Source organism: Myotis lucifugus, unplaced genomic scaffold, assembly GCF_000147115.1.
Source record: "Myotis lucifugus unplaced genomic scaffold, Myoluc2.0 scaffold_1852, whole genome shotgun sequence".
In the NCBI taxonomy this organism is placed as follows: domain Eukaryota; kingdom Metazoa; phylum Chordata; class Mammalia; order Chiroptera; family Vespertilionidae; genus Myotis; species Myotis lucifugus.
The window spans coordinates 1-27,747 of NW_005872900.1; the positions used below are offsets into that span (position 1 = coordinate 1).

A 27,747-nucleotide genomic window follows, 5' to 3' on the forward strand; every position below is an offset into this window, starting at 1 on the left:
GAATGTGTCCCGCGACCCAGCTCTTGACCCTGAGGTGACCTGCCCCCCTCCGCTCCCCCGGCCAGGGTTGCCCACCCAGCACAGACCGACCAGGAGCCGACAGTCCCTAAGGAGCGCCTGCCTGCCCCCTGGGCCTCGGCACCCCCGCATCCTCAGACCTGCACCCCACCCCCTCGAGGTCAGCCCCATGCTGGGGACCACATTCTCCCTGGGGTGGGGCTCCCTTGGGACAGGGTGGTCTGCACGTGACCTGCTGCCAAGTGTGCATATGAGCGTGTCCCACGGCAGCCCGCACCGTGCGGCCCAAGAACACGCTACACGGCGAGACGGGTCCTGCCTGACGTGCAGGTCCTTAGCGTTCGCACTTCCCCATGAGCACTGAGTCCCAGTCACATGACATCCCGGGGGCTTTTTAACTCCGGAACTGCCTGCACCCCCTTGTGAAGGCCGCAGGGTCAGGAGGCCTGCTCCCCACGCCCTCCGCCTCTGGTTCAGATGCTTGTGGGGGGCCTCCGTGTGTGCCTGCAGGACTCGGGCAGGAACCATGGGGAATGGGCTGGCCCCCCAGGAACACACAGGGCCGCCTGGCGCAGAGCTTGCTCCGAGAAGGGGAAGACGCAGGTAGCAGGCCTGAAGGAGGTGCCGACGCGCATGGGCCGTGAGCATGGAGCCGTCACAAGGGCCTCAGTCTGTCCTCTCACCCCTAACCCTCCACCACCTGCGAAGGCACCACAACCCAAGGGGGCCGGGCCGGGCGGGGAGCGGTCAGGCTCAGGAAAGGGTCCTGGCAGATGGGCCCCAGCAACGGGAGTCCCGGTCCATTCTCCTGGGAGCTGCTCCAAGGGACCTGTCACCAGGGGCCCTGGGTCCCAGGGGCTGTGCTACTCGTGGGAGAAGCCAGCCACATGGAGTGAAGGGGACGGCACCTGGCGATGCTGCTGCCTCGCATGGAGCCGTGGCCGCAGGGCCAGAGCCCTCTCCTCTCCAGGTTTCTCGGCCCACGGCGTGTGCGTGTAGAAAGGGACCTGACCCATCAGAACCTGCAAACCGAAATGGAGCCAAAAAGCAGGGTGGCCAAGGGAGGCGGCTGCCAGGGACGTGCCGGCCGTGGGTAGCGCAGGTGCCCAGGAACTAGGAGGCCAGCCGGCCCGCAGGGAGCAAGGCGCACTGTCACCAACAAACAGCCTGTAATCACGGGGACTGAAAGGAATTGAGTCAGCCTCCCTGTGACCCCCGTGCCGCTGCCTCCAGCCCACGTCCCACTCGGCCAACGACGCCAGAACCAGGCAGCTTGGAGCCAGCCCAGCGCTGTTCATGTGGAAAAGGCCGCTGGGCGCCCCTGTGCCCCGCACTAACATACATGGTCCTCAGGCGGACGGACGCCCGGTGGGTCGGACCTGGCTGAAGGGAGCGCTGGCCCCGGCGTGGACGTGCTCCTGCGTGCGCCCAGGCGTTCTCACCTGGAACCCCTACGGGTCACCTGGTGAGCACTTGCTTCACCTACTGGCTGAGCTCAGAGTCCTGTGAGGAACAGTGCCTGAGGGTTGATCTGAAAATGTTCCTGTCAAAACCCACCATTACGGGACCAAAAAGAAGAGCTTTTTAAACAGAAGACATGGGAGCCTGGAGTGCGGCCAGGGCTCCGAAGGGTGGGCAGGGCGGGAGCCGAGTACGCGGCCCCTGCCCGGGAGCTGGGACCTGGCACCTGAGGGACCCTCCCCGCTGGCCCCCACTACGCTCCAGGCGTTACGGGTCATTAGATGCTTATTCTCCAAAGATGGACTTGAAGGTTCCAGACGCTCCGTTTACAGCCCACCAAGTACCGCATCAACAAGTCTGAATTTAAACCAGCTCGGGCCGTGCAAAGTGCGTGTCCGTGAGAAGCAGCGAGTCCGCGGGGACGCCGCTGCTGGCCGCACTGCAGCCTGGCCCGCCAGGCCGGTCTCACGGTCGTGCTCCGGCAGCGCTCGGTCACCAGGACTGCAGACCACGGAACAGTTCGGACAAGCCTCCGTGGGTGGCGGGTCACCACCTCGCGAAGGGAGCGAGCGGCCTCCCTGCCGGGCAGCGTGGGCAGGGCCTGGCGGGCGGGCTCGGCTTATCTAGCTCGGCCCCGGCCCGGCCCCGCAGTGCACCAGGTCAGTGTGGCTGGCACTCAGAGCTCTCGCATCTGCGAGACAATTATTTCGTTCCTGCATGAAAAACAAATGGGAAAATTACACTCAACCAGCTCTCCGCACGGCGCCGGCCCAGCGGCCTCAGCTCAAACTCCACGTCACGCGAGGCCTGGTGCTCACGAGCAGGTGCCACCACCAGACGCGGGGGAGAGGCGTGTCCACTGCGGGCCCTGCACCCTGCCCCGCCCGGAGCGTCCAGCAGAGGCCTTTCCCTTCCAGGGAGAGCGGCCTGGACAGTCCCAGGTGCTGCAGGGAACGGGAAAGCCGGCAACGCACCCAGGGAGCGGTGCGGCCGGGTCCAAGGTTCTGAGAGGAGCCCGGCTGCCCGGCACCTGACAGACAAGGCGGGCCCAGGGCCCAGGCCTGGCCGCACCCACAGTCGCCAGACATTTACAAAAATGAGAAAAGGCCTTTCTGACAGAGAACAGGGTGCCAAGAGTTTTCAATGTGAAGGTGACAGGCTCACAGGTTCAATGCCGGACAGCGTGTCCGTTCCTCACACCAGTAACAGCTGAACTGGACCATTAGCCATGCAGGCTAAAGTCACACAAGTGAACAGGCCACGTGCAGACATCACTCCATCAGAAGGTTTCATTTCAATCAGGCCGACCAGACCATTTCTCAAGGCCATTGATTAATGTACCGAGAATGCTGATGACGTGACATTCCCATAACCCGGCCCCAGTCAATGCTCAGGAGACGTCACGTGGCGCCTGTCTGTCTGTCTGTCACCCAGCTCGAGAGGCCCTGCGGCCGCCCGCCACCTGGTCTGGGAGTCAGGGCGGGGGGCGGGGCTCCTTACTTGGAAATGGTCTTCAGCTGCCTTGTCACCCACGTTTAGGACATTCAGAGAGCGGGCTCGCTTCATGCTGCAACCAGGACAGTGGACATGCAAGGACAAACGTCACACACGGTCAGCCAGGAGCAAGAACCAGCAAGCCACCCTCAAGGCCTGGGCCCCTCACTGGGACAGGGATGCCCACCCAATCTCACCACAAACGTCCCAGGTCTCACTGTATTTACTGCTGAGAAAAAGTAGTTTCTCTGTGTCTCTTCAGCAAAAACAGTTGTCTTACAGCACCACACGTCACCTCCCGTGTCGCTGTAGTTACACGACAACAATACACATCAACTCTTGTCGCTGTAGTTACACGACACCACCAGCACATGTCAACTCGTGTCGCTGTAGTTACACATCATCACATGTCACCTTGTGTCGCTGTAGTTACACGACAGTGATACCACACGTCACCTCCCATGTCGCTGTAGTTACACATCATCACACGTCACCTCGTGTCGCTGTAGTTACACGACACCACCACCACACGTCACCTCCCGTGTCGCTGTAGTTACACGACACCACCACCACACGTCACCTCCCGTGTCGCTGTAGTTACACATCATCACACGTCACCTCGTGTCGCTGTAGTTACACGACACCACCACCACACGTCACCTCCCGTGTCGCTGTAGTTACACATCATCACACGTCACCTCATGTCGCTGTAGTTACACGACAGTGATACCACACGTCACCTCCCGTGTCGCTGTAGTTACACGTTTTAAGACCTGCTCCCGCTGCAGCCGAGGTGCTCCCAGCAGCTGGCCAACTCCCCATGGGGGTCCCCAGGCCCCCAGCTGGGTCTCAGGAAGGAACCACGGTGACTCACTGAGACTCATCCCTCTACGGAGCATGTTCAAGAGACACACTCGAAACCCACTGGTGAGAGCACGTGAGTAATACTCTGTACTCCGTGCTTTTTATAGTAAAAACAATTCTTTTCATTAGTAAAATAAGCTTTAATGCTATTTCTCTGCCTATAAATCAAAATGTATAACAAATTTCATGACTTTACGTTTAAAGGAAGCGACTCACACATATAATTTTCTCCCCTCGACACCTTAAACTACTTGATCAAACACCCAAGTCGCCTACAACCTGAACCAAATCACAGACAAGTGTCGAGTCACTGTAACCGCCTGACAGATGCCGTCCACCAGAAAGTCACCGTCGCTTTAGAGCTAAATTAACCGAGCGAGGGGTCATACTGTGTCTGCAACAGGGCCTGCCGTTCGGAGCCTGAACTCCCTGCAACACAAGGTGAAGGCTGAGGGCGCGGCCGCCGCTGAAGCGCGAGCCTGCAGGGTGGGCGCAGCCAGGCTGAAGGGACTCAGGAGCGGCACCGAGGCCCAGGCACGGCCGCGGCCACAGAGCCACGGGCACAGCCCGGCCCTCGGCAGGCACCAAGTTCTCGCTGGATAAACTGCACCAGAAGCAAAGACCTCACTTACCCCCAAGTAAAACGCCCAAAACGTCCGACCAGGACCAAGGGCGCCCGATGAGCCCACCGCCCTGCTAGGTCCTGCTGCATGTTTTCTACTCGCAACGACTCAGAAAGGATAACATCAAACCGAGCCACAAGTGAGCCGTGGCATCTTCAATCGTTCTGTTACTTAACTGGCCAATTAACTGCCGTTTTCTAAGAAAGCTACACCACCTTTATCCTCAAGCTCCTGTTCCTTCAAGACACGGAAAGAACATGACTCCTGCTCGGTTCTGCCCGACCGAGGAGGGCACCGCAGATCCGTCTGACCGTGTGCTCAGACCTTGGGCAGCACAGAGCTCACAGGCCACGCCCGGCCGCACACCTGCTCCTGCAGCTGGGGCAGCGGTTCTGCAAACCTGGTCCGACCAGCTGCACATGACCACGGGGGAACCTGGGACCTTGCTGCGGGGGGGGTGGGGTTAGGGGGCACGCTGTATCAGAAACTCGGGACTGCGTGTTACTAACGCCCAGGAGATGCTGACACATGCTCAAGTTTGGAAACCACTGGGCCAGTTACTACCATCGCCCTTACCTGGGAAGATTATGTATGATTTTATGGGATAAAGTTTTTTTGTAAAAAAAATATTATTTTAGAGAGCGAGGAAGGGAGAGAGAGAAACATTGATTTTGTTGTCCCACTTAGTGACGCATTGGTAACTTCTTGTTTGTTGTTGTTGTTTTTTAATATATTTTATTGATTTTTTTACAGAGAGGAAGAGAGAGGGATAGTTAGAAACTTCAATGAGAAACATCGATCAGCTGCCTCCTGCACACTCCCCACTGGGGATGTGCCCGCAACCAAGGTACATGCCCTTGACCTGAATCGAACTTGGGACCTTTGAGTCCACAGGTCGACGCTCTATCCACTGAGCCAAACCGGTCAGGGCATTGGTAACTTCTTGTATGTGCCCTGACCGGGATCAAACCCACAACCCTGGCGTATGCGGATGACACGCTCACCAACTGAGCTACCTGGCCAGGGCTGGGATGAAGTCTCTAAAGTCATTTAGTTTTTCAAAACGTTCACTAAGGCGTCATCTCAGATAGGACTGCACATGACACGAACGTGTTAGTCTACGCACGTGTGTCCGGCTGGGGGGGACCACGCGGGTGCTCATGCTGTGACATTCCGGGGAAGAGGAGGAAGACATGCCGAGAGAAAGGACACTCGGGCTCTCACAGGCGGGGGCCCAGGTCACAGGAACTGGGCCAGGACTGGGCCTCGCAATGAAAAAGCTTCAACACACAGACCCTCGAGCGAGCAGCGAGTGCCCTAGACGAGGGCCTGAGGGAGCACCTGCGCACAGGTCACCTCGCTCGCCCGGCTCGGGGCGCTCACTCCGCACAGGGATGGACACTATAGACCAGCGGTTCTCAACCTGTGGGTCGCGACCCCTTTGGCGGTGGAACGACCCTTTCACAGGGTCGCCTAAGACCATCCTGCATATCAGATATTTACATGACGATTCATAACAGTAGCAACACTACAGTTATGAAGTAGCAACGAAAATAATGTTATGGTTGGGTCACAACATGAGGAACTGTATTTAAAGGGCCAGAAGGTTGAGAACCTCTGGTCTAGACCAGGGGTCCTGAAACTTTTTAAACAGGGGGCCAGTTCACTGTCCCTCAGACCGCTGGAGGGCCGGACTATAGTTTAAAAAAAAACTATGAGCCGAACCGGTTTGGCTCAGTGGATAGAGCGTCGGCCTGCGGACTCAAGGGTCCCGGGTTCGATTCCGGTCAAGGGCATGTACCTTGGTTGCGGGCGCATCCCCACTGGGGGGTGAGAAGGTTGAGAACCTCTGGTCTAGACCAGGGGTCCTGAAACTTTTTAAACAGGGGGCCAGTTCACTGTCCCTCAGACATCAATAAAATATATTAAAAAAAAAAAAAAAACTATGAACAAATTCCCATGCACACTGCACATATCTTATTTTGAAGTAAAAAAACAAAATGGGAACAAATAGAATATTTGTATTTGCATGTGGCCCGCGGGCTGTAGTTTGAGGACCCCTGGTCTAGACCCTCATCCGCTCTGAGAAAAAGTGTTTCCTCTAAAACGCAGACAGTAGTTACCTGTCCTTAGTCGGACACCGTAGCCTTTAAAACCAGAGCCAGTCATTCTGAAGGCGACGCGGAGCCTGCTTCCCCTCCCCAGGCCCGCGGCCCGGCCGGCTCCGGCGCGTGGGCAGGACGGTCACGGCCAGAGCGGCATTTCAGAGCCCGTGGTCCCGGCACAGGCTCTTCCCAGCGGTTTTCTCCAGATGCCCATGGGGCTCAGGCTCCACCACACGGGGTGAGGCCGGGCAACAGCCGCTTCCTAAAACCAACTCGCCCCCCTTGGGCTGTAAGACACGCATCCCTCCACAGCAGAGAGGCCGGGCGCTGGCTGACGCCACGGGTCTGAGGTGGACCCGGCCAGCAAGGAGCGGGCGAGCCTGCCCCTCCCCGAACGCAAAGGAGCCCTGGCCGTGCTGTGGTGAGTGCCGGCCGGCCCACCCAGGGTCTCGGTTCAATCCCAGTCGGGGCGCAGCGCAGAGGCAACCCATCCAGGTGTCTCTTCACACTGATGTCTCTCTCCCCCCTCCCCTTCCATCCTGGATAAAAGTCAATGGGAAAACGCCCTCCGGTGAGGACTGGCAAAGAAAAGGCAAAGGAAACACCTGAGTGGGCCCCTAACTTCTTATCTCCAATGTCACCCGAGGAACTGGTCTCAGTCCTGAGACGTGAGAGCTCCGACCCACAGAACCGCAAGTGGAATCACCTGCTAAACAGTTTTACTGACCACCAGAGCGGCTGGAGCCGGCTCAATCCCCGGTCAGGGCACATACCTGGGAGTTCACCTTCAATCCCCGGTCAGAGCACATACCTGGGGGCTCATGTTCAATCCCCAGTCGGGGCACATACCTGGGGGTTCGCCTTCAATCCCCGGTCAGGGCACACACCCAGGGGTTCATGTTCAATCCCCGGTCGGGGCACATACCTGGGGGTTCACCTTCAATCCCCGGTCGGGGCACATACCTGGGGGTTCATGTTCAATCCCCGGACGGGGCACATACCTGGGGGTTCATGTTCAATCCCCGGTCGGGGCACATACCTGGGGGTTCATGTTCAATCCCCGGTCGGGGCACATACCCGGGGGGTCATGTTCAATCCCCGGTCGGGGCACATACCTGGGGGCTCATGTTCAATCCCCGGTCGGGGCACATACCTGGGGGCTCATGTTCAATCCCCGGTCGGGGCACATACCTGGGGGCTCATGTTCAATCCCCGGTCGGGGCACATACCTGGGGGTTCATGTTCAATCCCCGGACGGGGCACATACCTGGGGGTTCATGTTCAATCCCCGGTCGGGGCACACACCCAGGGGTTCACCTTCAATCCCCGGTCGGGGCACATACCTGGGGGTTCATGTTCAATCCCCGGTCGGGGCACATACCTGGGGGTTCATGTTCAATCCCCGGTCGGGGCACATACCCGGGGGGTCATGTTCAATCCCGGTCGGGGCACATACGAAAGGCCACCGATCGATGTGTTTTCTCTCTCACATTGATGGTTCTCTCTCCATTCCTCTCTCTCAGCATGTCCTCAGGTGAGGATGAAAAAATAAAAGAGTTTTACTTAGAATCAACCAGTGAGATGCACGTGCCATTTTGAAAGTGAGTTTCAGGGAAGAGCTGACAAAACCGTGCTTCTGTGGGAAATGCATCCAAACAGCAGCGCCCAGGCCAGTGACCCAGGAGAGACCCCGCCCAGCTCCCTCGTGGGCACAGGGCTCCTTCGCACCGAACTCCTCTGGCCACGAAAGTCATGGTTCAAAGGTTCCAAGACCCATGACCGAACCCTTTTAAACACACGGAGCCTCGCGTTCTAAAGCCCTGACATGGCGATCCTTCTATTTGAAACCATCTTTCTCCCTCTGTTAACACTGTGCAAAGCTTCACAGGCAGAGGTGGCCTTTGATTTTACAAGATTGAGACTGGTTTTCAGGATCTAAGTCGAGCTAATTCTTTAGAAGGTGGTCATGTGCAGGCAGACAAGCCAATGTGCACAGGTAACCGTGCAGGCTCCTTGTCGCCGGTGAGGCCCTGACCACGGAACAAAGACGTCCACGTTCCCGTGAGCCACGAGCCACGGCCTCCGGCAGGACGCTGCACAGCGACTCTCCGCCTCGCTGGGAGGCCGGGACTCGGGGCCCGGGGCCCGGGTCGGTGCGGGAGCAGACGGCGCTGAGCAGGTGGGACGGGGGGCGCCAAGATAGTTACCCGGGGTTCCTCGGCTCACTCTCCCGGGCACTTCCTCCCTTCAGCTTCCTAACCAGCTTCTCGCTGCTGCGTCTAATGGAGGCCCGCAGCTTGCTAAAGGAGCCGCTGCGCCTCAGCGATCCAGTGCCGTCCTGAAAGAGACGGGAACACGGTGAGGCCGGGGTCCCCGTCCCCGCCCCCGTCCCGCCCGGGCACAGCCGAGGGACAAGAACCAGACCATGACCTGTCATTGGAGGGCGTCACTCCCAGCCCACAGAAGTGACCACTCGCCAGGGTGTCAGTGGACTTTAAACAGAAACTCCCCATTTTAAATGTAATTAAAACGTATCTAATGACCATGAAAACTTTTGAACGTGAAGAAGCTCAAACAAAAATAACATTCCCACAGGAACGTAACTGTGTTGCTGCTTTGAAACAAAAGATAACAAAGTCTTGGGAAAGGTCGCGCGGCTTGAAATCCAATCCCACAGCGAGCAGCAGGCGGGCGAGACACCAGCCCGAGACCAGCTCCTTCAGACGCCGTCACAATGTGACACTTAGAAGCACTGTTTCCTCAGTACGTAAGGAAACGCTCATTCTATAGGAATAGCCGGACACTAGGACGTGGGGAGCAGGAAGGCCCGCGGCCGTCCTGTCCACGCAGACATGCCCAGGACCCGCCGGGAGTGTGGGGACCACAGAGAGCAGGAGAGCGAGGGCACAGACTTCATTCCCGGATGAACCGCAGGGAAGGGCCAGCAGCCGCGCCCCCAGGACGTACGCGAGGCTGCGTCCAGGGGAGGGGGACACTCTGAGCAGACAGACACGGAGACAGTCAGTTGCAGTGAGTTTATTAGAAGTTAGAAAGACAGGTACACAGTCACCAACACAGATTAGTAGAGAGAAGCAGAACTGCCCAATTTCCACACAGACTACACAGCGCTGCTACTGGGGCGGGAGCCGGGGAGCCAGGCCCGGCGAGGGGCGCCGTCTGAGGACCTGGGAGCACATGCCCTACTCACAGCCGAGCGAGTCAGCGGCCACGGCCACCGTCCGCCACGGCAGTAACGCCTGCGGACACTTCTAACTACCTTCCAGCTAAGTGACAGCTAATGGCTCTGAAGTTTTAAGCTCATATGTTACACAGTACGTGGTTTTTATTGATACAGTTTATATTACTAAGTACATATCCAGCAAAGCTACGTGTATACAGAGAGAGGGACCCCCCAAAGGACAGCAGCACCGAGAGGAATGCCCGTCACAAGGTGGAGCTCGGACAAGATCCTAGGGTCGCTAACAGCCGCGGCAGCGGGAGCTGGAGGTGCCGCCCGTCATGCAGGAGACAGAGTCACAAGGCAGCTAGGCCTGTCAGACAGAAACGAGAGAGAGCCAGGTGAAACTCGGAGGGAGGCCCCTGCCCGCGCGCCGCCCGCCGGCTCACAGTATTTCTAGGTCACAGAGCGGGCACTGGGGGCTTCGGACTACCTGCGCCCCGTGTGAGCAGGGCTGGGCCTGACGCCCGTGCACGGGGGCAGCCAGTGCTCCCAGGGCCTGGGTGCGCCTGGCCAGGACCTCCCTGACACTGGCTATAAAAATAAAAAGGCGCCACCGAGTGGTCAGGAAGGAGGCTCTGCAGGGGCAACACCGAGGCCAAGAGAGGCTGCCGGAGGCGCCGTGTGGCGCTCCAACTCCCTGAACCCTCTCCTGAGCTGTGAGCTCTCCCCAGAGGGAGGGAGGGCCTTCTCTTAAGAACACGAACCTCGCAGAGACTTGAGGTCTGCAACACCTTCTGAACATGCACTGACAACCCCAGTAAAGTACTTTCTAGAATCAATTCCCACGGGCAGCAGCCATCCTGGGCCTGCGGAGAGACCTGGCCGTCTGGCACCGAAGCCCCAGCCGTTCTGACTCACCATGGGACGCTGAGCAAGTCATTTAACCAGCCCGAGCTTCATTTTTCTCATCTTTAAAATGGAAAAATAAAACTTGTTACCAACTCCCCGTGAGCGCTGGGAGGACAAGAAAACATTAGCTCTTGCTGCTCTTCAGCAGAAGGTGGTGAAATGTAATGTAACTCCATCAACAGCACATCCGCCTTCACATCCAAGCTCAGTGCTGGACACCCAGCAGAGGGGAGACCCCCACCCCGGACTCTCAGCCCTCCTCTCCCCACCCCTCCCCTCCCTCCATCCTGGCCACAGGCTGGCACTGGGCTGGGGCAGCACGGTGCCCTGGGGCTGGGGCTGGGCAGTGGTCTGCCCACCACTTGCGCTCACCCCCTTACACCCTGTGAGAACCAGCTGGGCTTCAGGAGCATGCATCAGACGGATGTATGTGAAGAGACTGGCCCATGAACGTATATGCATACACACAGGGCTCATGGGCAGACAATGGTGTGGGAAGGGGGGGGAGGGGAGTGGGGGAGGGGACAATGGGGGGAGAAAAGGGGCATCTGTAATACTTTCAACAATAAAGACACATTTTTTTAAAAGGGCTGGGCTGGTGGGTCCCTGCACCTGCCGCTGGAACAGCTCCTGCTCCGGGGCAGGCCCAGCACCTCCACAGCGGGCTCTGCCGCACTGGCTAGCACAGCAGGGATCACTGTAAGGGTTTCAGGTGACTGAGTGTTCTTCAATTTTTAAAAATATATTCCACACAAAAACTTTATAATAAAAGGCTAATATGCAAATCGACCGAATGATGGAACGACTGGTCGCTATGACATGCACTGACCACCAGGGGGCAGACGCTCAACACAGGAGCTGCCCCCTGGTGGTCAGTGTGCTCCCACAAGGGGAGCCCACTCAGCCAGTAGCCAGGCTCATGGCTGGCGAGCACAGCGGTGGTGGCGGGAGCAGGCCTAAGCCATCAGTTGGACATCCCCCGAGGGCTGGACTGCAAGAGGGTGCGGGATGGGCTGAGGGAACCACCCCTCCCTCTCCCAGTGCACAAATTTCATGCACCGGGCCTCTAGTTTTAAAATGAATATTAATCTCTTTTTAAAAATATATTGATTGGTTGATTTTAGAGAGAGGAAGGAAGAGAGGGAGAGAGAGAGAAACATCGATCTGTTGCTCCACTTGTTTATGCATTCACTGGTTGCTTTTTGTATGTGCCCTGACTGGGAATCGAACCTGCAACCTGGGTGTATTGGGACAATGCTCTAACCAACTGAGCTACCGACCAGGGCTAATCTATTCCTAGTTCACAGTGTACCCAATTCCCCAGTAACCCTGGGTAAGAGCGTAGTGTACTGAAGCTTTCAGAAATACCACGCGGGAGCAGTGCGGGAAGAGTGGGGGCTGCTCCTGAAGGACCGGCAGAGAACTGCCCCACAAACTGCAGGGACAGTGCGGAGGGAAGGCCGACGTGGGGCCTCAGCCACCAGGCCTGGGGCTCCCAGTGGCCGGACATACACGTGCCTATCAGCCAACACGAAGCCACATGAACGGGGGCCAAGGGAGTCCAATTTCACCCCTAAAGGTTCCTTTGCAGCCCACATCTGTGTGCTTAGCAGGACCATCAAGGAGGACACCCTCAGAGGTGCCCTGACGGGGACCTCCGTTCAGCCCGGCACTTGCAGAGGAGAGGGCGGGAGCAGCTGCCCCTCACAGACCAAACAGGATGGCTCCAGGCCTGCTGGGGAGAGCAGGTCCCCTAGGGCCAAGCCCCTGCCCAACCCTCACATGGGGTCCTGGTTGGGGCCAGTCCTTCCTGCTCTCGTCTCTAACAGCCTGTGCCCAGCTCTGTGCTGGCCCAGATGCCCAGTACCCCCAGGCAGGACCCTGACCTGACTCGCTGCCCTGTTCTAAGGCTGTTTCTGGCGCTGAGAGCGACGGCTGTTTCTGGCGCTGAGAGCGACCCTGCCTGTCGATGGAATTGGCTGCAACTGGAGGAGCTGTGGCCGCTCCTGGACCTGCCCACAGCACTCGCTCCGCCCTGTGGGGCGGCTGCAGAGAGCACTGACATTCTTCTTAAACTAGAATCTGATGAGAAGCCCGATGTCAAGTGAAGCCTCAATGGCACTTCCTCACCAGGCCTGGGTCACAGTGCTCAGGACGACTGAGTCGAGCAGAGAACAGGCCAGGCCTGTCGGAGCCACAGGGGGCGGTTCTCACCGTGGCCGGGCCCCCCGCCCGCAGACAGCGTGAGCCGCCATTCTCCCTGCAGGAGGACGGAGCATGGCTGCAGGTGACCTGAGGACGGGCTCCTTTGGTTGCGAGCAATTATACCTCAACACAGCTGATCTCAAACCTCTGCGTGTGCCTGCTGCCTTAGTGACTCTTCTCAATAGAAGTATGCTTTACAAATAACATGTCACCCTAACCCAAGCATGCCAAACTCGCAGCCGGCGGGCCGCATGCTTGCTAACTGGTTTGGCTCAGTGGATAGAGCCTCTGGCTGAGGACTGAAGGGTCCCGGGTTCGATTCTGGTCAAGGGCATGTACTTGGTTTGGGGCTCCAACCCCAGTAGGGGGCTCTCTGTAAAGTTTTTAACTCACTATCCCTCTCCCTTCCTCTCTGTAAAAAATCAATAAAAATATATTTTAAAAAAATAAAGAAATAAACTTGTCAAATTTTGGGAGAGCTCAGCATTCCCTCCTTGGAACCTTAGAGCTTTGAGGAAGCCAGCCTGGGAGCCGAGGCCGTCCCATGAGGCGACAGGCTGAGTCTAAGTGGTGGCCTCGGTGACCAGCGGTGAGCCCAGCCGCCACAGCCACCTCGTTAACCTGGGCGGTCACTGCCCCTCTGCTGCTTTCCCTACTCTCCACTCAGGGAGAGGGCTCCTGCTGCTGCCCCGGGCGCTAAGACCCAGGCTCCTCCGGTCCGGCCGGCCTCTCTGCACGTGCCCGGGACGGGCTGTCAGAGATGCAGAGCCACGAGGGCCTGAAAGTGCACCATGAAGGTGTCCGAGCCCCAGGTGTGAGCACCCCCAGGGACAGTGCATGCCGAGTGAGGAGGGAAATGTGAAACATGGGGGCGTGCCCGGATGAAGGCAGCCCTCCCCCGGGTCTCGGCCTTGAAGACGGTCAGCAATAGCTGTGTCATCACGATGTCAGACAGGCTGACCTAGAAATACTGTCTCAGGAGACGCTCCTGCCGAACGTCAAGAGCGTTAGCACCTGCACGGGTGCGGCGGCCGACTAGCAAAGGGCCCGCCCTCAGACGCATGCGGAGGAGAGCAGAGAGCACCGGGAGGGGGCGCACACAGCAGGCCTGAGGGCGAGCAGGGACTGCGCCCAAGGGCGTGAGTGATCAGAGCAGATGCTGATTGGTTGTCCTGGCACAGAAAAAAACCAAAGCCAGGAAGCTGCGGACAGACGGCCCAGATGTTCTCCCTGTAATTTTGGCCAATAACAATCTGTACGGAACATCTCATAGGCTCACCTTTACCAACGTGCTGCAGCTACAGGAAATCCCAAAGGATAACACAGATTTAAAAACACAGACGAGAAAGCCAAAACTACTCGGCAAAACATCTGCGGTGACAGCTGAGGGTGCACTACTGCGGCTTCGAAAAACCAGCGCACCTGGGCGGCAAGGCTCACCTGCAGCCACTCCTCCCCGATACAGCGACACCGAGCTGCCAGCTCTGCACTCCCTGACAGCTCCCTGCACCGGCCCCACCCACAGGCCACCACGAGGGAGGCCACAGGCAGAGCCACCAGGGGCTGACATGTCTCAAACACAGGCCCGGGTTCTGGACCCGAAAAACTGTGGCAGGGAGTCGTGAAGGGCGATGGACCGACCCCACAGAACTGGCGCTCAGGACCACGGTGGGACACGAAGTGCGGCCACCGAACCTTCCTGCCCCTGCCCTGCCCCTGCCCTGCCCCTTCCCTAGACAAGTTCTGCCGGGAACATCAGCCCGTCCAAGGCCTGTACAGTAATTCCCACCAGGCCTACGGCGGCCGGGCCGTAAATGAGGGGCGCTGGAGTTAGCGGGGAAGAGGTAAGTTAACAAGCGAGTTAGTCACCTGCACGCTTCCTATGATTAAAGTAAAACCGGACTACGGACTGTGCTTTAAACAACCAGGACACTCAATCAGCATTTAGGTGCTGGAAGCTAGGCCAACAGCTTTCATGGAGAGAAAACGGCCACTTCCAGGAGGCGCAGGCTCAGGGTGAGCAGGAGACGGGACTTACAGAAGCAGAGCTGCGGCTGGAGTGGAGGGAAGCAGAGTCGACAGAAGAAGGGCTGCGGGGGCGGGGCCGCGCGCTGTACTTACCCCGCTCCACTCTACGCCCATACTCACTTCCTCCCCTCCGTCAGGGCCGCTCTCGTACTTGACCGTGTCCACGGTCAGGCTCTCCCGGCTCCGGCGCTTCTCCGAGCCCTCGGGGTCGCCCAGCACCTCGGCCACTCTCTGTTTGTGAACATTGTCAAGACCCTGCGAGTCAGGCGGGAGGGTTCACCTGTTAGCACGTAAGCTGATTAGGGTTTTCCAAACAGAAACGTCACTAGAAAACACAGGCTCTGAACCACAGGGAATGACCACCGTGTCCTGGGGACGCGCCCTGCAGGGGTGCCTTCCCTGAGCCCGTTCACCTCCCATCAAGTCACAGACTGAGCCAGCGAGTGGCGCTGGCTGGGGTCCGGCAGGAAGGGCCCTGGTGCACTCCCTGGGACGGCTTCACAACAGGCCCGATGGTGGGCGGGGAGGGGAGGCACCGGAGGCATGCCCGTGATGGTGACGGACGGGCGGGTCCTGGCTGGAGCCCTCCCCGTGCTCCTGTTCGGAAGTGTGGTGGTGGGATGGGAATGCCGTGTCTAACGTCACCACTAACTCCCTGGCGTGCACGCCTCCCAGGCAGCACCTGCTGGAAACTCATGGATGACTGTGTTCTCAGTGTGACACTGAAGACCAGCCACTAACTACAAAGGCACGTCCAGAGCAGACGCTCCGTCTGCGAAGTGCTGAGCAGCAGGCACTCCTCACACATGTCTGTAATAGCATGTGGCGGGTTAACACACAACAGGCTTCCTGTGCACGTCCGGGCCCGATGACTGCGGGCAACGTGCCTCTGGTTCCGCATGGGTTCACCCAGCGGCTCGTGGAGCGCTCACCTGTGCCGATCCGATGGGCCCTCCTCCTCGGGAGGCCCGGCCCGACCACGGCCACTACACGTGCTCCTCACCCAGGAAACTGGCCTCCGTGCCCTCACTTCCTGTGCGAGTTGTGTGGGGCATCACTGCTCTCGGTTGGTGAAGGAAAGCGCCTCAGTCCTCCTACCTCTTTACTGCTAAGAACCTCGTGCGACACCCCCGTGGACGTGGTGTCTCTAGGCCTACATGACGGGACAGTCCAGCGGCATGAGAGGCCACACTGTGCGCGTGTGCGCTCACCCGCTTGCCAGAACTCACCTGTAACCCCAAACCCACACCCAGTGCTCTCGCAGGCACCTGCCACCCGGTGTGCACGGCCCGCCAGGCGCCAAGGTGACACTCTTTGCGCTGTGAACAGCGCCTGCTCCGTCCGTTACTCAGTCCACGTTCTCCGCATTTTGCCCATCTGCTGGACGCTCGCTGCCTGAACAGCCCCGCCCCGCGCTGCGGCGCGCCCAGGTCCCTAAGTGCACACAGACGGAGCGACGCCTGTGCAGGTGGGCCTCCCGCGGGCCTGAGCCGGTGCTGGGCCCTGAACTGGTGCTAACGCATCACCAATGCACCCACGTAGGTGTCTGTGAACAGAAAGCACACGGGACACGGCTTCGGCGGGTCAGCGGCTGCCAGCGCGGCCAGAGGCTCACAGGACCCAGCACTGCGTCCTCCCCAGAGGCCCTGCTGCTTCGCGCCCACAGCGCTCCAGAGCGGACCTACCGACAAGGACCTGCAGCACCTGGGCCGCCGGCCTGCGTTCAGCTGCCGTGTGCGCCGAGGAGGGGGGTTCTGGCTCACGCGGGTGGTGTCTGTGTGGCGGCCCGGTCACGGCCCAGCAGCACACGCGGTGCCAGTTACTGTCTTCCGTTCTGTTTATCGCAGCCATCCCGCTGGGTGTGAAGAAGTGCGTGTGGCTTTAAAGTGCGTTCCCTACGACTACAGATGGGCACCTTTCACCTGTGTGCGGGCCCAGCAGGTGCTCTGCGCCCCAGGCCCCGTGGCCTTGTCTTCACACGCCCTGGGCACTAGACCCACCAGACACGTGTGCACACGCTGCCCCCGCTCTGGGCGCCCATTTCCAATTCTGGAGGACTGGATCGACTGGGGTTCTCTTCTGCTACTCGTGTTTCTGGGTCAGACGTATAGTATTTAAACAATATCATCTTATTTGTAAAATTAATACATTACGAACTTTCTATCTCTAAGTCAAGATCTCAGTAAGGCGCGTGTTAGAGAGAGGGGCTGACCGACCTGCTTGCGTGACCGCATGGCGGCTTCCTCCAGGGTCTCTGCAGCTTCGAACTTGCCCTGGCGCCTGTAGAGCGCCCCGAGGTTCTTTAACGTCGTGGTGACGGTCGGGCTGGAAGAGAGCACACGGTGCTGAGCTGTTAACATGCTTCCGAGCGGCCGCGACCTCCAGCGCGGGATCTGAGGACTGGTGTTGGTGAGAAATGGCTCTCAGGCTCCATGGCCCTTGTTTCCCACGTAAGGGGACCAGCAGCTCTTCTCCCTCCAGCTCCCGCCTCCCAGAGCTGCCCGGCAGCTCGGACCTTGGCCACCGCCACAGAGTCTGCGCGGGCTGTCTGGGACACCGTGCTTCCCGGCAGTGAGCGTATCGTCCGGCAGTGAGAGGGCGCCCCTCACCACCCCGGGATGAGCGCTGACGTGACGGAGCAGAGCCAGCAGGGACGTGTGCTCGGCGCTGTGCCCAGCAGCCTTCCAGGCCCAGCCACGCCCGTTCATTTGGTGCGACGGCCCGTCAGGAGACGCATGAAGCAGCTGTGCCCGTGTCGGAGAGCCCCCACCCCCAGCACATCTGTCCGCGCCACGGGGAACCGGGCTAGGGGTCAGAGACTTCCCGAACTAGATGACTGGGAAACTGAGTCTTAGAGGAGGAGTTGGCGAGCAGTCAGGAGAGCAGGAGGGGTTCCAGTCGGGGGAAGCGGCCGGCAGGCCTGGTGTGGGAGGCACAGGCAGCGGCTCACAGGGCCGCCGGGCGCTCACACTGCCCTCTGCAGACACGGAGGCCAAGGCAGCGAGGAGAGGGGGCCACGGCTTAGGGTCTCCGAGAGGAGACGTCCCCGCAGGGGTCTGTGAGTGCTGGCTCCTGCAGGGCTGCTGGCCCTGCTCTGCGGCCGCCTTCCCGTGTCCCCTGGGCCCTCTCCTGCTGCCATGTGGTCGGCAGCCTTGGACAGAGCAGCGTGAGTGCACCGAGCCGTGTTTTACCCGGACGGCGGGGCACCTCCTCCCAAAGTGACGGTGTTTTAGTGGAGCCCGAGGAAACCACACCCGTGAGAACGCTGCCCAGTCGTGGCCCTGCCAGCGGCTCTGTCAGGCCCCAGCAGCCCCGTCCACAGCTGTTGTTTGCAGGGAAGCAGACGCACCTGTCCACCTTGCAGGCCTTGTACCAGCCGCCATACTCCCCAAACGCGGGCCCGTCCTTCTGCTTCCCCTGAAGGAGAAGAGGAGGTGGTGAGTGCAGCCCCGCAGCACCGAGCCCGCGGGGCCCTGGGGCGGAACTCACTTTGCACTCCTCTCTCTCCTCCGCGTGCATCCAGATGGGCTTGTTTTCGTCTGAGGGAGAAAAACAACACACTGTCAGCGGAGGTGACCGAGCCCCGTGAAAGGGGGCCACGTTCCAGGGACTGCAAGGCTCCTGCTGTTCTAGGATCCTGCTTGGGGTGACTTCTCCCTCGTGGATGGGCGCCGTTCCCACGGAGGACAGGCTGGAGGACAGGACCACACGAGCTCGCAGGAAGTGCCGGCTCGTGCGGTGCGGGGGACAGAGGTGCGGGAGGAAACGTACCAGACCTGGGAGGCGTCAGCAAACCCGACACCCGTGAGGGTTCCCATCATGAAACTTTTCTTCTTTTATATGTTTTATTGATTTCAGACAGGGAGAGAGAGAAAGACTCACTGATTGGCTGCCTCCTGCACGCCCCCCACTGGGAATCAAGCCCACAACCTGGGGATGTGCCCTTGACCAGAACTGAACCCAGGACCCTTCAGTCCGCAGGCCGATGTTCTACCCACTGAGCCACACCAGCGAGGGCCATCATGAAACTTTTAACGCTGGAATCTGCACACAGCCCTCGGGAGTTTTAAAATGTGAACAACCTCGCAGTAAACAAGAGTCCGACAACAAGCAGCAACCGTCCTCTTTCCAAACATCAGTGAACTCCTAGCGAAGGGAAGCAAGTGCCTCGTGTCCCCGCGGCCTCCTGAGCCACTGGAACCCTGACAGCTTTCCCTCCAGAACTGGGCCCTGAGCACCTCCGATGCTGAGGGTGTGACGGCCAGGCCTGGGCCGGTGGAGAATGTGCACTTTGGCAGGTCCCCGCCAGCACGGTAAGAACATTCTAGAAAGCATGAATGACTCCAGGGAGGTTTTCTAGAGTTGGTGCATCTGGGCTGTGCCTGAAACAGGCGTGGACTCTGGAGAGGACAGCGTGAAAAGCTGAGGCAGGTGGCCATCACCCCACAGAGGTGAGAGATGCCGGGTGAGCACGCGTGTGTCCACCGTGTCACTGAGAGATGAACAAACGTGCCACGAGCACCCAGCTGTGCCCGCCCCTCCTCTGAGTGCCGTCTGGAAAATCATTTCTAACGCTCAAGTCAGCTGCATCTTGAAACTGCTGTGACGACGCGGGTGTGCCAACTGCGGGCTGGCATAGGACTGCCAGGCAGCCTGCAGCAGCATCTGCTTAGAAACGAGGGCATCCTTACCGTCCACAGAGCCAAACTCCCGCTCATGCGCACGTGTGAGGATCTCTTTGTACAGGGTCTCTGCTTGCTTGAACTTCCCTTGCTTCAGGTAGCAGGAGGCCTTGAAAGAAGATGAGGTGCTCAGCATCCTCCCGCGCGAATGAGCGCGCTCCTCGGGACAGTGCCACTAGGAAGCGCCCCGCTCCCCGCGCCCCGGCCCACCTACCAGGTTGTTCTTGGTCTTGGCCACGTTGGGGTCGTCGGGCCCCAGCTTGGTCTGGTAGATCTCGAGGGCCCTCTGGTAGTAATACTCCACCTCCTCGTACTTGCCCTGGTTCTGGCACAGCAGGGCCAAGTTATTCAACTGCTTGGCCACGTCCGGGTGGTCCTTCCCCAAAACCTGAGAACAAAGCACGGTGTCAGCACCTCCGCCTGCCTCACCACCAGCCAGTCCGCTCCCCACGTGAGCTCTTCCTGAGCGTCCACCGGAGGCCGCCCTCCAGGCTGCGGGGCTGTGCGGCTCCGTGCCCTGTGATGAAGTGACGCAGCCAGAACGTGGGGGGCTCTCCTGGGGGGCGGGGGAGAGGCTGGTTCCCTTTACATGCTTTAGCTTCCTTAAATCTTACAACGACCCTACGTGGTGGGAACGTCATGCACATTTTGAGGAGGAAACTGGCTTTTCTGAAGCCAATGCTACTATGACTGCCAAGTCCTGGAACAGCCCAAACTTAGCCAGCCCTGCCTGACGCCTTCCTGTGCAACCAGCCTCAAAAGGAACTCCCAGTCTCCCGCCCAATCCCGCCCAATCCCGCCAGCCAGCCTGCCTTCAAGTGCAATCACCCTACCACGCAGCAGTGGGCAGACGTCCACTGACTTAATCTACAGCCGAGTCCATCCTTAGGTCTGGAAAGAACGTTCCCTTTTTAAAGCTGCAGAAGCCTATTTGGTGGCTACTCTCCTCCGGGCGGGCACATGCTCGCTGCCGAGGGAACGTCCAGTCCCGAGCAAGCCCTCCCTCAGCACCACTCCTGGCCCTGCCCCTGCGCACCCTACGGCAGGGCCAGCTGCGTCGCTGAGGGTGGCCCACCTTGTGGAACGAGTTACTTCTCGTAAACCGTCAGTGCCCACCTACCTCTGTCAAAGGTGAACCGGAAGTCCTCTAAAAGCCCCCAACTCACACCTGAAACCTGCGTGACCCCATTAACAAGGCCACCCCAACACAGTAAATTCAAAATAAGTAAAAGTGAGATAAACGCATAAATAACGCGCCACGCGGTGCCGCACCTTTTCTCGGATCTCCAGGGCTCTTTTACACAGCGGCTCCGCCTCCTTGTACTTCCCTCTCTTGCCGTAAAGCACCGCGAGGTTGTTCAGAGTTGCTGCCACCTGCAACAGGGGCGGCGAGAGGGTGAGCGTGGCTGGCGTGCTCAGGGCGGTCAGGGACCGAGTTCCATCAAAAGCAAGAGAGCAATTCACCGGACAGAGATCACAGAGCAACACCACAGGTGCTAGGATTACACAATCAGCATCGCGGGATCTTGATTTTTAATAAATCTCACTGGGAACCACACCGCCCACCACAGCCTGTGTGCAAATGGGAGCAGACTTTAAAAAGGACCCAGTTCTGCAGGACAGAATTTCACAAGACATGCGATTCGATTCCGGATCAAGAACTACAGCGCGTGCTCCATTTGGGAGGGACGAGGCGTGCGCTGGCCTTGCTGGTGCCAGTCCCCGCGGGAGCTGGCGGGAGGCCTACCTGTGCCATCTAGCGGAAGGCAGCGCTTACCTTCCCTGTGGGTTCAATAGTAAAATGCGTCGGTGAAAACCTCAGGGAAAACCAAGCATCTACAAGGAGAGAGAATCAGGCCCACTCACCGCGGGGTGGTCTTTGCCCAGCGTTTTCTCGCGGATGGCCAAGGCGTCGTTCAGCAGGTTAGCAGCGTCCTTGTACTTATTCTGGTCTCTGAAATGAAGCACTGGGAGTATTCTGTCTGCCAGCAGGCCAGGCGTCACCCCCGCCCTTCCCTGGCCCTCTGAACGGGGACTGTCACTGCCCCATTTGCGAGATGAGGAGCGGAGGCTCCGAGAAGCTAAGGCTCTGGACACCCTCCTCTGTCCCCGGGCCGTTTAGCAGAGATGGAAGCTGAACTCCCCTGAGAACAGAGCTACGTGTTCAGCCCGAGGGCCTCACAGCCAACCCAAAGGCTCACATATACTTGGGTCTCAAAAACTGTTTGTTGAGCCCGGCCTGTGTGGCTCAGTGGTTAAGCGTTGACCCAAGAACCAGGAGGTCTCCGGTTCGATTCCCGGTCAGGGGCACATGCCTGGTTTGCGGGCTCGATCCCCAGTAGGGGGCATGCAGGAGGCAGCCAACCAGTAATTCTCTCTCATCATGGATGTTTCTATCCCTCTCTCTGAAATCATTAAACAAAAGGTTTGTTGAACTGGAACCAAGCCGCTGGAGAAATGAAGGACGGAGGAAGTACTAGCCTGTACACCAGGGCCAGGATGTTGAGCATGGTGGCCACGTCCGGGTGGTCGTGGCCGGAGGTCTTCTCCAGGTCCTCCAGGGCCTGCTTGCACAGGGGCACGGCCACCTCGTAGCGCCCCTGCGAGGCGTACTGGATGACCAGGTTGTGCAGGGTGCGCAGGCGCGCTGGGATCTCATAGCCGCCCTGCTGCGCGGCCGCCGCGGCGCTGCTGTGCTGCTGCTGGACTGCAGAGAGGGTCCGCGTCAGCGGCACAGGGTCCCCAGGCGTCCCGGTTAAACTCCCCTCCGGCCTGGGCCCCGTTTCGGCACGTGGCCTCCCTACCACGGAAACCTGTCCCGCAACCCCTGGGAAGGCTGGTAACAGCAGCTCCCTCCCGGGTGACACACCCCCAAAAACACACACACACACACCCCCCACAACGAGATGCCCAGGCAGACAGCCCTGCCTTTCCCACTCGGAACTGCTGTGCCTGGCCCATGCCGAGCGGCTGGCCTAACGCCGCTACATCCCAACACGAAAACTCTGAACTCTGGGGAAACGCGGGTCCGAGCGTGCACGCGCTCCTGTGAGGCGCTGCGCCACCCAGAAGCCCGCCAGTCAGCGCAATCGCGTCCCACGCACAGACCACCTCCCTCTGCTGCATGCGGCATCCAATCCGCCCACGTACTTCCTTGACCGGGGTCATCGTCGTCGTTCGGGAAAAGGTCGTCCAGAGGTTCTTTGGTGGAATCGGTGTCTTTGTCCTCCTGGAAACCAACCCAGAACTATCTTAGCTCACAAGGGCTATAAAACCTCTGCTATGACCTTTTTAATTAAAAACCTTAGAGCCCGGCCGGCGTGGCTCAGGGGTTGAGCATCGACCTATGAACCAGGAGGTCACAGTTCGATTTCTGGTCAGGGCACATGACCGGGTTGCAGGCTCGATTCCCAGTGTGGGGCGTGCAGGAGGCAGCCGATCCATGATTCTCATCATTGATGTCTCTCTCTCTCTCTCTCCCTCTCCGTTCTTCTCTTAAATCAATAAAAATATATTTTTTAAAAACACCTTAGAAAAGATGGTCCATTTTTAAGATCAAACACAGGATTATCCACAATCTGTCTGGGTTCTGAGGAAGTTCAAGCAGAGCAGGGAAACTCTCACTGGAAATAAACCCACTCGAAAACCACACACGTGGAAACGTAAAGCGCCGCATGGCTGCACGCGCAGACCTGGGCGAGTCCACGCAGACCTGGGCGAGTCCACGCAGACCTGGGCGAGTCCACGCAGGCCTGGGGCACTGGGCTGCCTCCAGCTGCAGTGTGACTCGGTGTGAGGGACGCCCTCGTGGTGGGTTCCTGCCCGAATCAGGGGAGACACCAGAGCGTGTTCTCTCTCGCCCCCACCCCGCCCCGTGAGGACCCAGCGAGCAGGTCACCGTCTGCAAGCCAGGAAGAGAGTCCTCCCCAGACACTAGCCCTGCGGGTGCCCGGTCTCGGGCTCCAGCCACCAGGGCGGGAGACGTGTCTGTGGTCCGAGCCACCCGTCGGTGGCGTTTTGTGCGGCAGCCCAAGCTGACACAGGGTCATGTCTGCTCAGGACGAGGGCTCAGACTGAAGACACACGTGTGGGACGCACTGGTCACAGATTATGTAGTGAACAGGCCCAGCACCAGGCGGGCAATGGAAAATGGGAGCTCAAAAAAGTAACAAATAATGAAATAAAATAAAAGTGAGCACTCAAATGCAGGGCAGACTCAGGATGGGCCTGGGCAGGAGGGACGGACGGGGACAGGGAACACGGGCTGTGTGCAGGGAAGAACCTGCAGCCGGCGTGTCTCAGCTTTGCCCCTGAACTGCGGCCGAGGTCTGTTTCTTTAACCCACGAGCCTGCAGCAGGGCTACGGCGCTGCGTTCACTGCGACACGCACTGCAGGATGTGAGGCGTGACGCAGGGAAGCTGGGTAAGGGCAGATGGGGATTCTTTTCTATCTTCTCACCTCTTGTGTGAATCTAACATTTAAAAGGTATTGTTGTTTTTAAGTTAACTGAATCAGAAATACTGGATGAAAAATAATCAAGACTGGGATCAACATCCAAAGACAGAAAGGGGGGAACTGAGCTCCTTGGAGAACCGTAACATTCCAGAAACCACAAGTGAGCTGGCAGGGCCCCGAGGGAGGCAGGAGAAGGCAGCAGAGAGCAGGTGTCCGGGGGCGGGGCAGGCTCCGCAGAGAAAGGCAGGCCCACGGCACCATCCACCACAGTCAGCCCCAACTCTGGGTCAGGACTGGACGGTGGCTGTGGACCTAGAGAGTCCAGTACCTGACAGGCATGGACGCCAGACCGCCGTGGGTCAGGGCGCCAGAGCCCAGCTGGGCAGACCCGTCACAGGTAATGCTGCCTCTCTGCCGTGGACCTGATAGTTACCGTATTTTACATTTTCTGACCCTTCTTCTAAAAAACACACAAAGAAAAGAATACGGCAAAGAGAACTTCAATGGCCCTGGCCGGGTGGTCCAGTGGTTGGAGCATCATCCCTTGCACTGAAGGGTCAGGGTCGTGGGTTTGATTCCTGGTTAAGGCACATACCCAGGTTGTGGGTTCAATCCCGTCAGGGCGCACATGTGAGGCAAAGATCAATCTTTCTCTCTCCCTCTCTCCCTTCTTCACCCACTCCAGAATCAATGAAAAACATATCCTTGGGTGAGAATTAAAAGAAAAAGGCCCTGGCCAGGGTGGCTGTTGGTTAGGTGTCGTCCCGTGCACCAAAGGGTTGCTGGTTCGATTCCTGGTCAGGGCGCATGCCCAGGGTGCGGGCTGGATCCCTGGTAGGGGGCGTGTGGGAAGTGGCTGATCAATGTTTTGCTCTCACATCAATGTTTCTCTCTCTCTCCCTTCCTCTCTCTCTCAAAAAAACCCACAAAACCTAAAAAGTTGTTCAATAACAAAATTAAAAATTAAAAAACGGGAATGTCTATGACTTGCCCAGGGACTCAGTCCCAGGACCGCAACCCGCGATCTTGCTCAGTGCCTCCCTGGAGGGGAGACCCTGGCCCCGGTGCGGAAGCCCCTCCCACCTCCCGCGGGACGGCCAGCACCGCGCTCCCACAGAGCCACTCACGGACGGAGAGATGTCGTCGTCGTATTTCTTCAGCTGGTTCATGAACTCCAGATGCTTCTTCTCCTCCTCCAGCTGGGCCACAGACTGCTCGCTCTTCTGCAGCTTCTGCTGCGTGTTGGCCAGCTCGTCCCGCAGCCACTGGTTCTCCTGGCACAGGCGGCGCACCTGCGCACGCAGCTTCTGCTTCTCCGACTCCACGGCGTTCAGGTGGTTGGACAGGGCCATCATGACCTGCAGACGGCACGGGCTGCGGCAGCGGTCCCAGCCCGCCTCCCTCCACCCAGGCCCCGTGCTGCGGCTTCCGCCTGCGGCTCGTTCCCCAAGCACGCGGTGCACCGTGCCGTGACTCCCGTGTCCACCTCGGTCACAGGCCACACACGGGACACCACAGGAGTAGCACATGCCCAGGGCATCTACAGAAAATAGACGTGTGTTTTGTCTGAGAGCTTCTCCAGTGGACGAGCAACGCACGCACAGCTACTCTTCTGATAAAAATGCATTTTTTACTTTCCATCCAGACAGCTCCAACGCAATTTCTCACCGCCGTGCCCCCGACGTGACACTGTGTGTGCCTGCACGCAAAAGTGTGCAGTGTGGTCACTCCCGGAGCGGGGGGAGGCGAAGGGAGGGCAGGCAGATCTTCCAGGTGCCAAGGGAAGGGAAGGCATCTTTGCCACTGGCTTCACAGGTCAGAGGCGCTGGCGCTCCCATCACAGTCTGTCCTAGCGAGGGGCTGCCCAGGACTGTGCCTGCGGGCCCTGAGCAGCGTCGGGGACTGAGCAGCTGTGCGCTCCCGGGACTGGAGCGCAAGAGAAAGCTGGGAAGTGGCCTCGGTCTGTAGACCTGCCCCCTGCCCTGCCCTCTTCCTTTCCTCCTCCTGTGAGAGCTGAAACTCCAGAAGCGGGCTTTTTCTTCCTTTCTACCCCAACGTCTGCCAAACTAAAAAGGAAACTCACGTTCACATCACTTTTCAACAACAGAACTGGCAGCACAGTAGCTTCGCAGTAACTAAACAAGTTCAAGGTCTTTCTCTGGCGCGGAGCAGGGTCAGGAGGAGGCCTCCGCGAGGGCGAGGTGGGCACAGGTGTGGAGGGAGGCCTCCACAGCAGCAGGAGCTGGTGAGCTGGCAGCTGCTGCTGCTCCAGTCACACCAACAAGAAGAAAGCTAAGGCCCTGACTGGTTTGGCTCAGTGGATAGAGCGTCGGCCTGCGGACTGAAGGGTCCCAGGTTTGATTCCGGTCAAGAGCATGTACCTTGGTTGCGGGCACATCCCCAGTAGGGAGTGTGCAGGAGGCAGCTGATCAATGTTTCTCTCTCATTGATGTTTCTAACTCTCTAACCCTCTCCCTTCCGCTCTATAAAAAATCAATAAAAAATATATTTTTTTAAAAAGAAGAAAGCTAAGTACCTAATTTTACCTGAAATACGTTGGCAAAGCCAAAAGCTATGGGGCGAGGGGCACCGCATGCTCCACGTCTCCCGTCTATGCTGGCACGACAGAAACGAAGGTCTGTCAGATCTACACAGCCCTGCCTGGGTGCCGCAGAGGCCATAGCTGCCGGCGGACAGCCACGCTCCCTCCTTCCTGCTCAGAGCCGGGCACTGTAAGGGCAAGATGCACTCCCATCTCCCCACGCGGCGTGGCCACGGAGTGTCCTGCAGCAAGGTGGGAGCAGAGCGCTCTGCTCTAGGAAGCAGGAGGCAGCGCCCTTCCTGCCCTCCTGGGGCTAGAGCGGGGCCCCGGGGCTGCAGCGGAGCTGTCCTAGTCCGGGAGACAGGCTGCCGGGAGCAGGGCGGCAGGGCCTGGGTCCCTGGTGACGGGGCAGCCGCGGACCCTGGCTGGGACAGCCACCCTGGGGCTTGGTTCACAGCCTCTGAGATGTGAGCCACCGTTTTTGTTTTCTGATGTGTGCAGCCAAATCCAGGCCTAAAGGACACGTGTTGGCCCTGCTTATTAAAGTTCAGACGCGCCCCAATCAACCGTCATGTATCTAACATGCACAACCCTGTTACTCTATAGCAGTGGTTCTCAACCTTCTGGCCCTTTAAATACAGTTCCTCATGTTGTGACCCAACCATAAAATTATTTTCGTTGCTACTTCATAACTGTCATGTTGCTACTGTTATGAATCGTCATGTAAATATCTGATATGCAGGATGGTCTTAGGCGACCCCTGTGAAAGGGTTGTTCCACCGCCAAAGGGGTCGCGACCCACAGGTTGAGAACCGCTGCTCTATAGGGCTCTGCATTCTGGTTCGTGAGGCGCCATGGACCCGCCCGCCCGGCCCTCCAGGCCGCAGCCCTGGCTCCTACCTGCGCCTCGCTCAGGCCCAGCTCCAGCATCTCCAGGGACTTTCGGATCATGTTGGACTTCTCCTCCACCAGGTTACTCTCATCATCTTTCTTCAGACACTTCAGTGTCTCGAGTAAACTCTGAAGAATGGAGTTGTGCTCGTTCTTCAGAGCCTCCAGCCCCTGAATCACCTGCTTGGTCTTGGAGATAATCTCATCCTGCGTGAGCTTCTCCAGTCTGTCCTCCTTCACGTACACCATTGTGGACATGTTGTCATACATTCTGGAGGGAAAAGACAG

General features: G+C 58.7%; 1 protein-coding gene across 14 annotated transcripts; it reads right to left on the reverse strand.

The window, feature by feature from the left end:
- Positions 1-6: 6 nt before the first annotated feature.
- On the reverse strand, positions 7-27,747 carry KLC1 (kinesin light chain 1). Of its 14 annotated transcripts, none has more exons than XM_023748813.1 (16): positions 27,469-27,747; positions 25,154-25,384; positions 22,721-22,799; positions 22,052-22,277; positions 21,437-21,524; positions 20,843-20,944; positions 19,785-19,958; positions 19,580-19,679; positions 18,378-18,427; positions 18,238-18,305; positions 17,105-17,213; positions 14,982-15,143; positions 8,773-8,903; positions 3,192-3,279; positions 2,980-3,046; positions 7-2,192 (listed from the first exon to the last, which is right to left on the reverse strand). In XM_023748813.1, exons 1-15 carry the CDS (start codon positions 27,727-27,729, stop codon positions 3,005-3,007), a joined length of 1,911 nt encoding a protein of 636 aa, XP_023604581.1. In that variant the 5' UTR covers positions 27,730-27,747; the 3' UTR covers positions 7-2,192; positions 2,980-3,004. The 14 variants fall into 14 exon arrangements, with proteins under 14 accessions (XP_023604581.1, XP_023604580.1, XP_023604582.1 ...); XM_023748812.1 differs by having other exon boundaries at positions 3,171-3,279; XM_023748814.1 differs by lacking the exon at positions 3,192-3,279 and having other exon boundaries at positions 15,009-15,119.

Excerpts from the sequence above, each read along its gene's own strand:
- KLC1 (XM_014450225.2), bottom strand. The coding sequence starts at position 27,729 with ATGTATGACAACATGTCCACAATGGTGTACGTGAAGGAGGACAGACTG. Across the intron at positions 8,904-14,981 it reads TGGGCGTAGAGTGGAGCGGG|GACGGCACTGGATCGCTGAG; the intron begins GTAAGTACAGCG and ends CGTCTCTTTCAG. Across the intron at positions 3,047-8,772 it reads AGTGAGCCGAGGAACCCCGG|CATGAAGCGAGCCCGCTCTC; the intron begins GTAACTATCTTG and ends TCCTGGTTGCAG.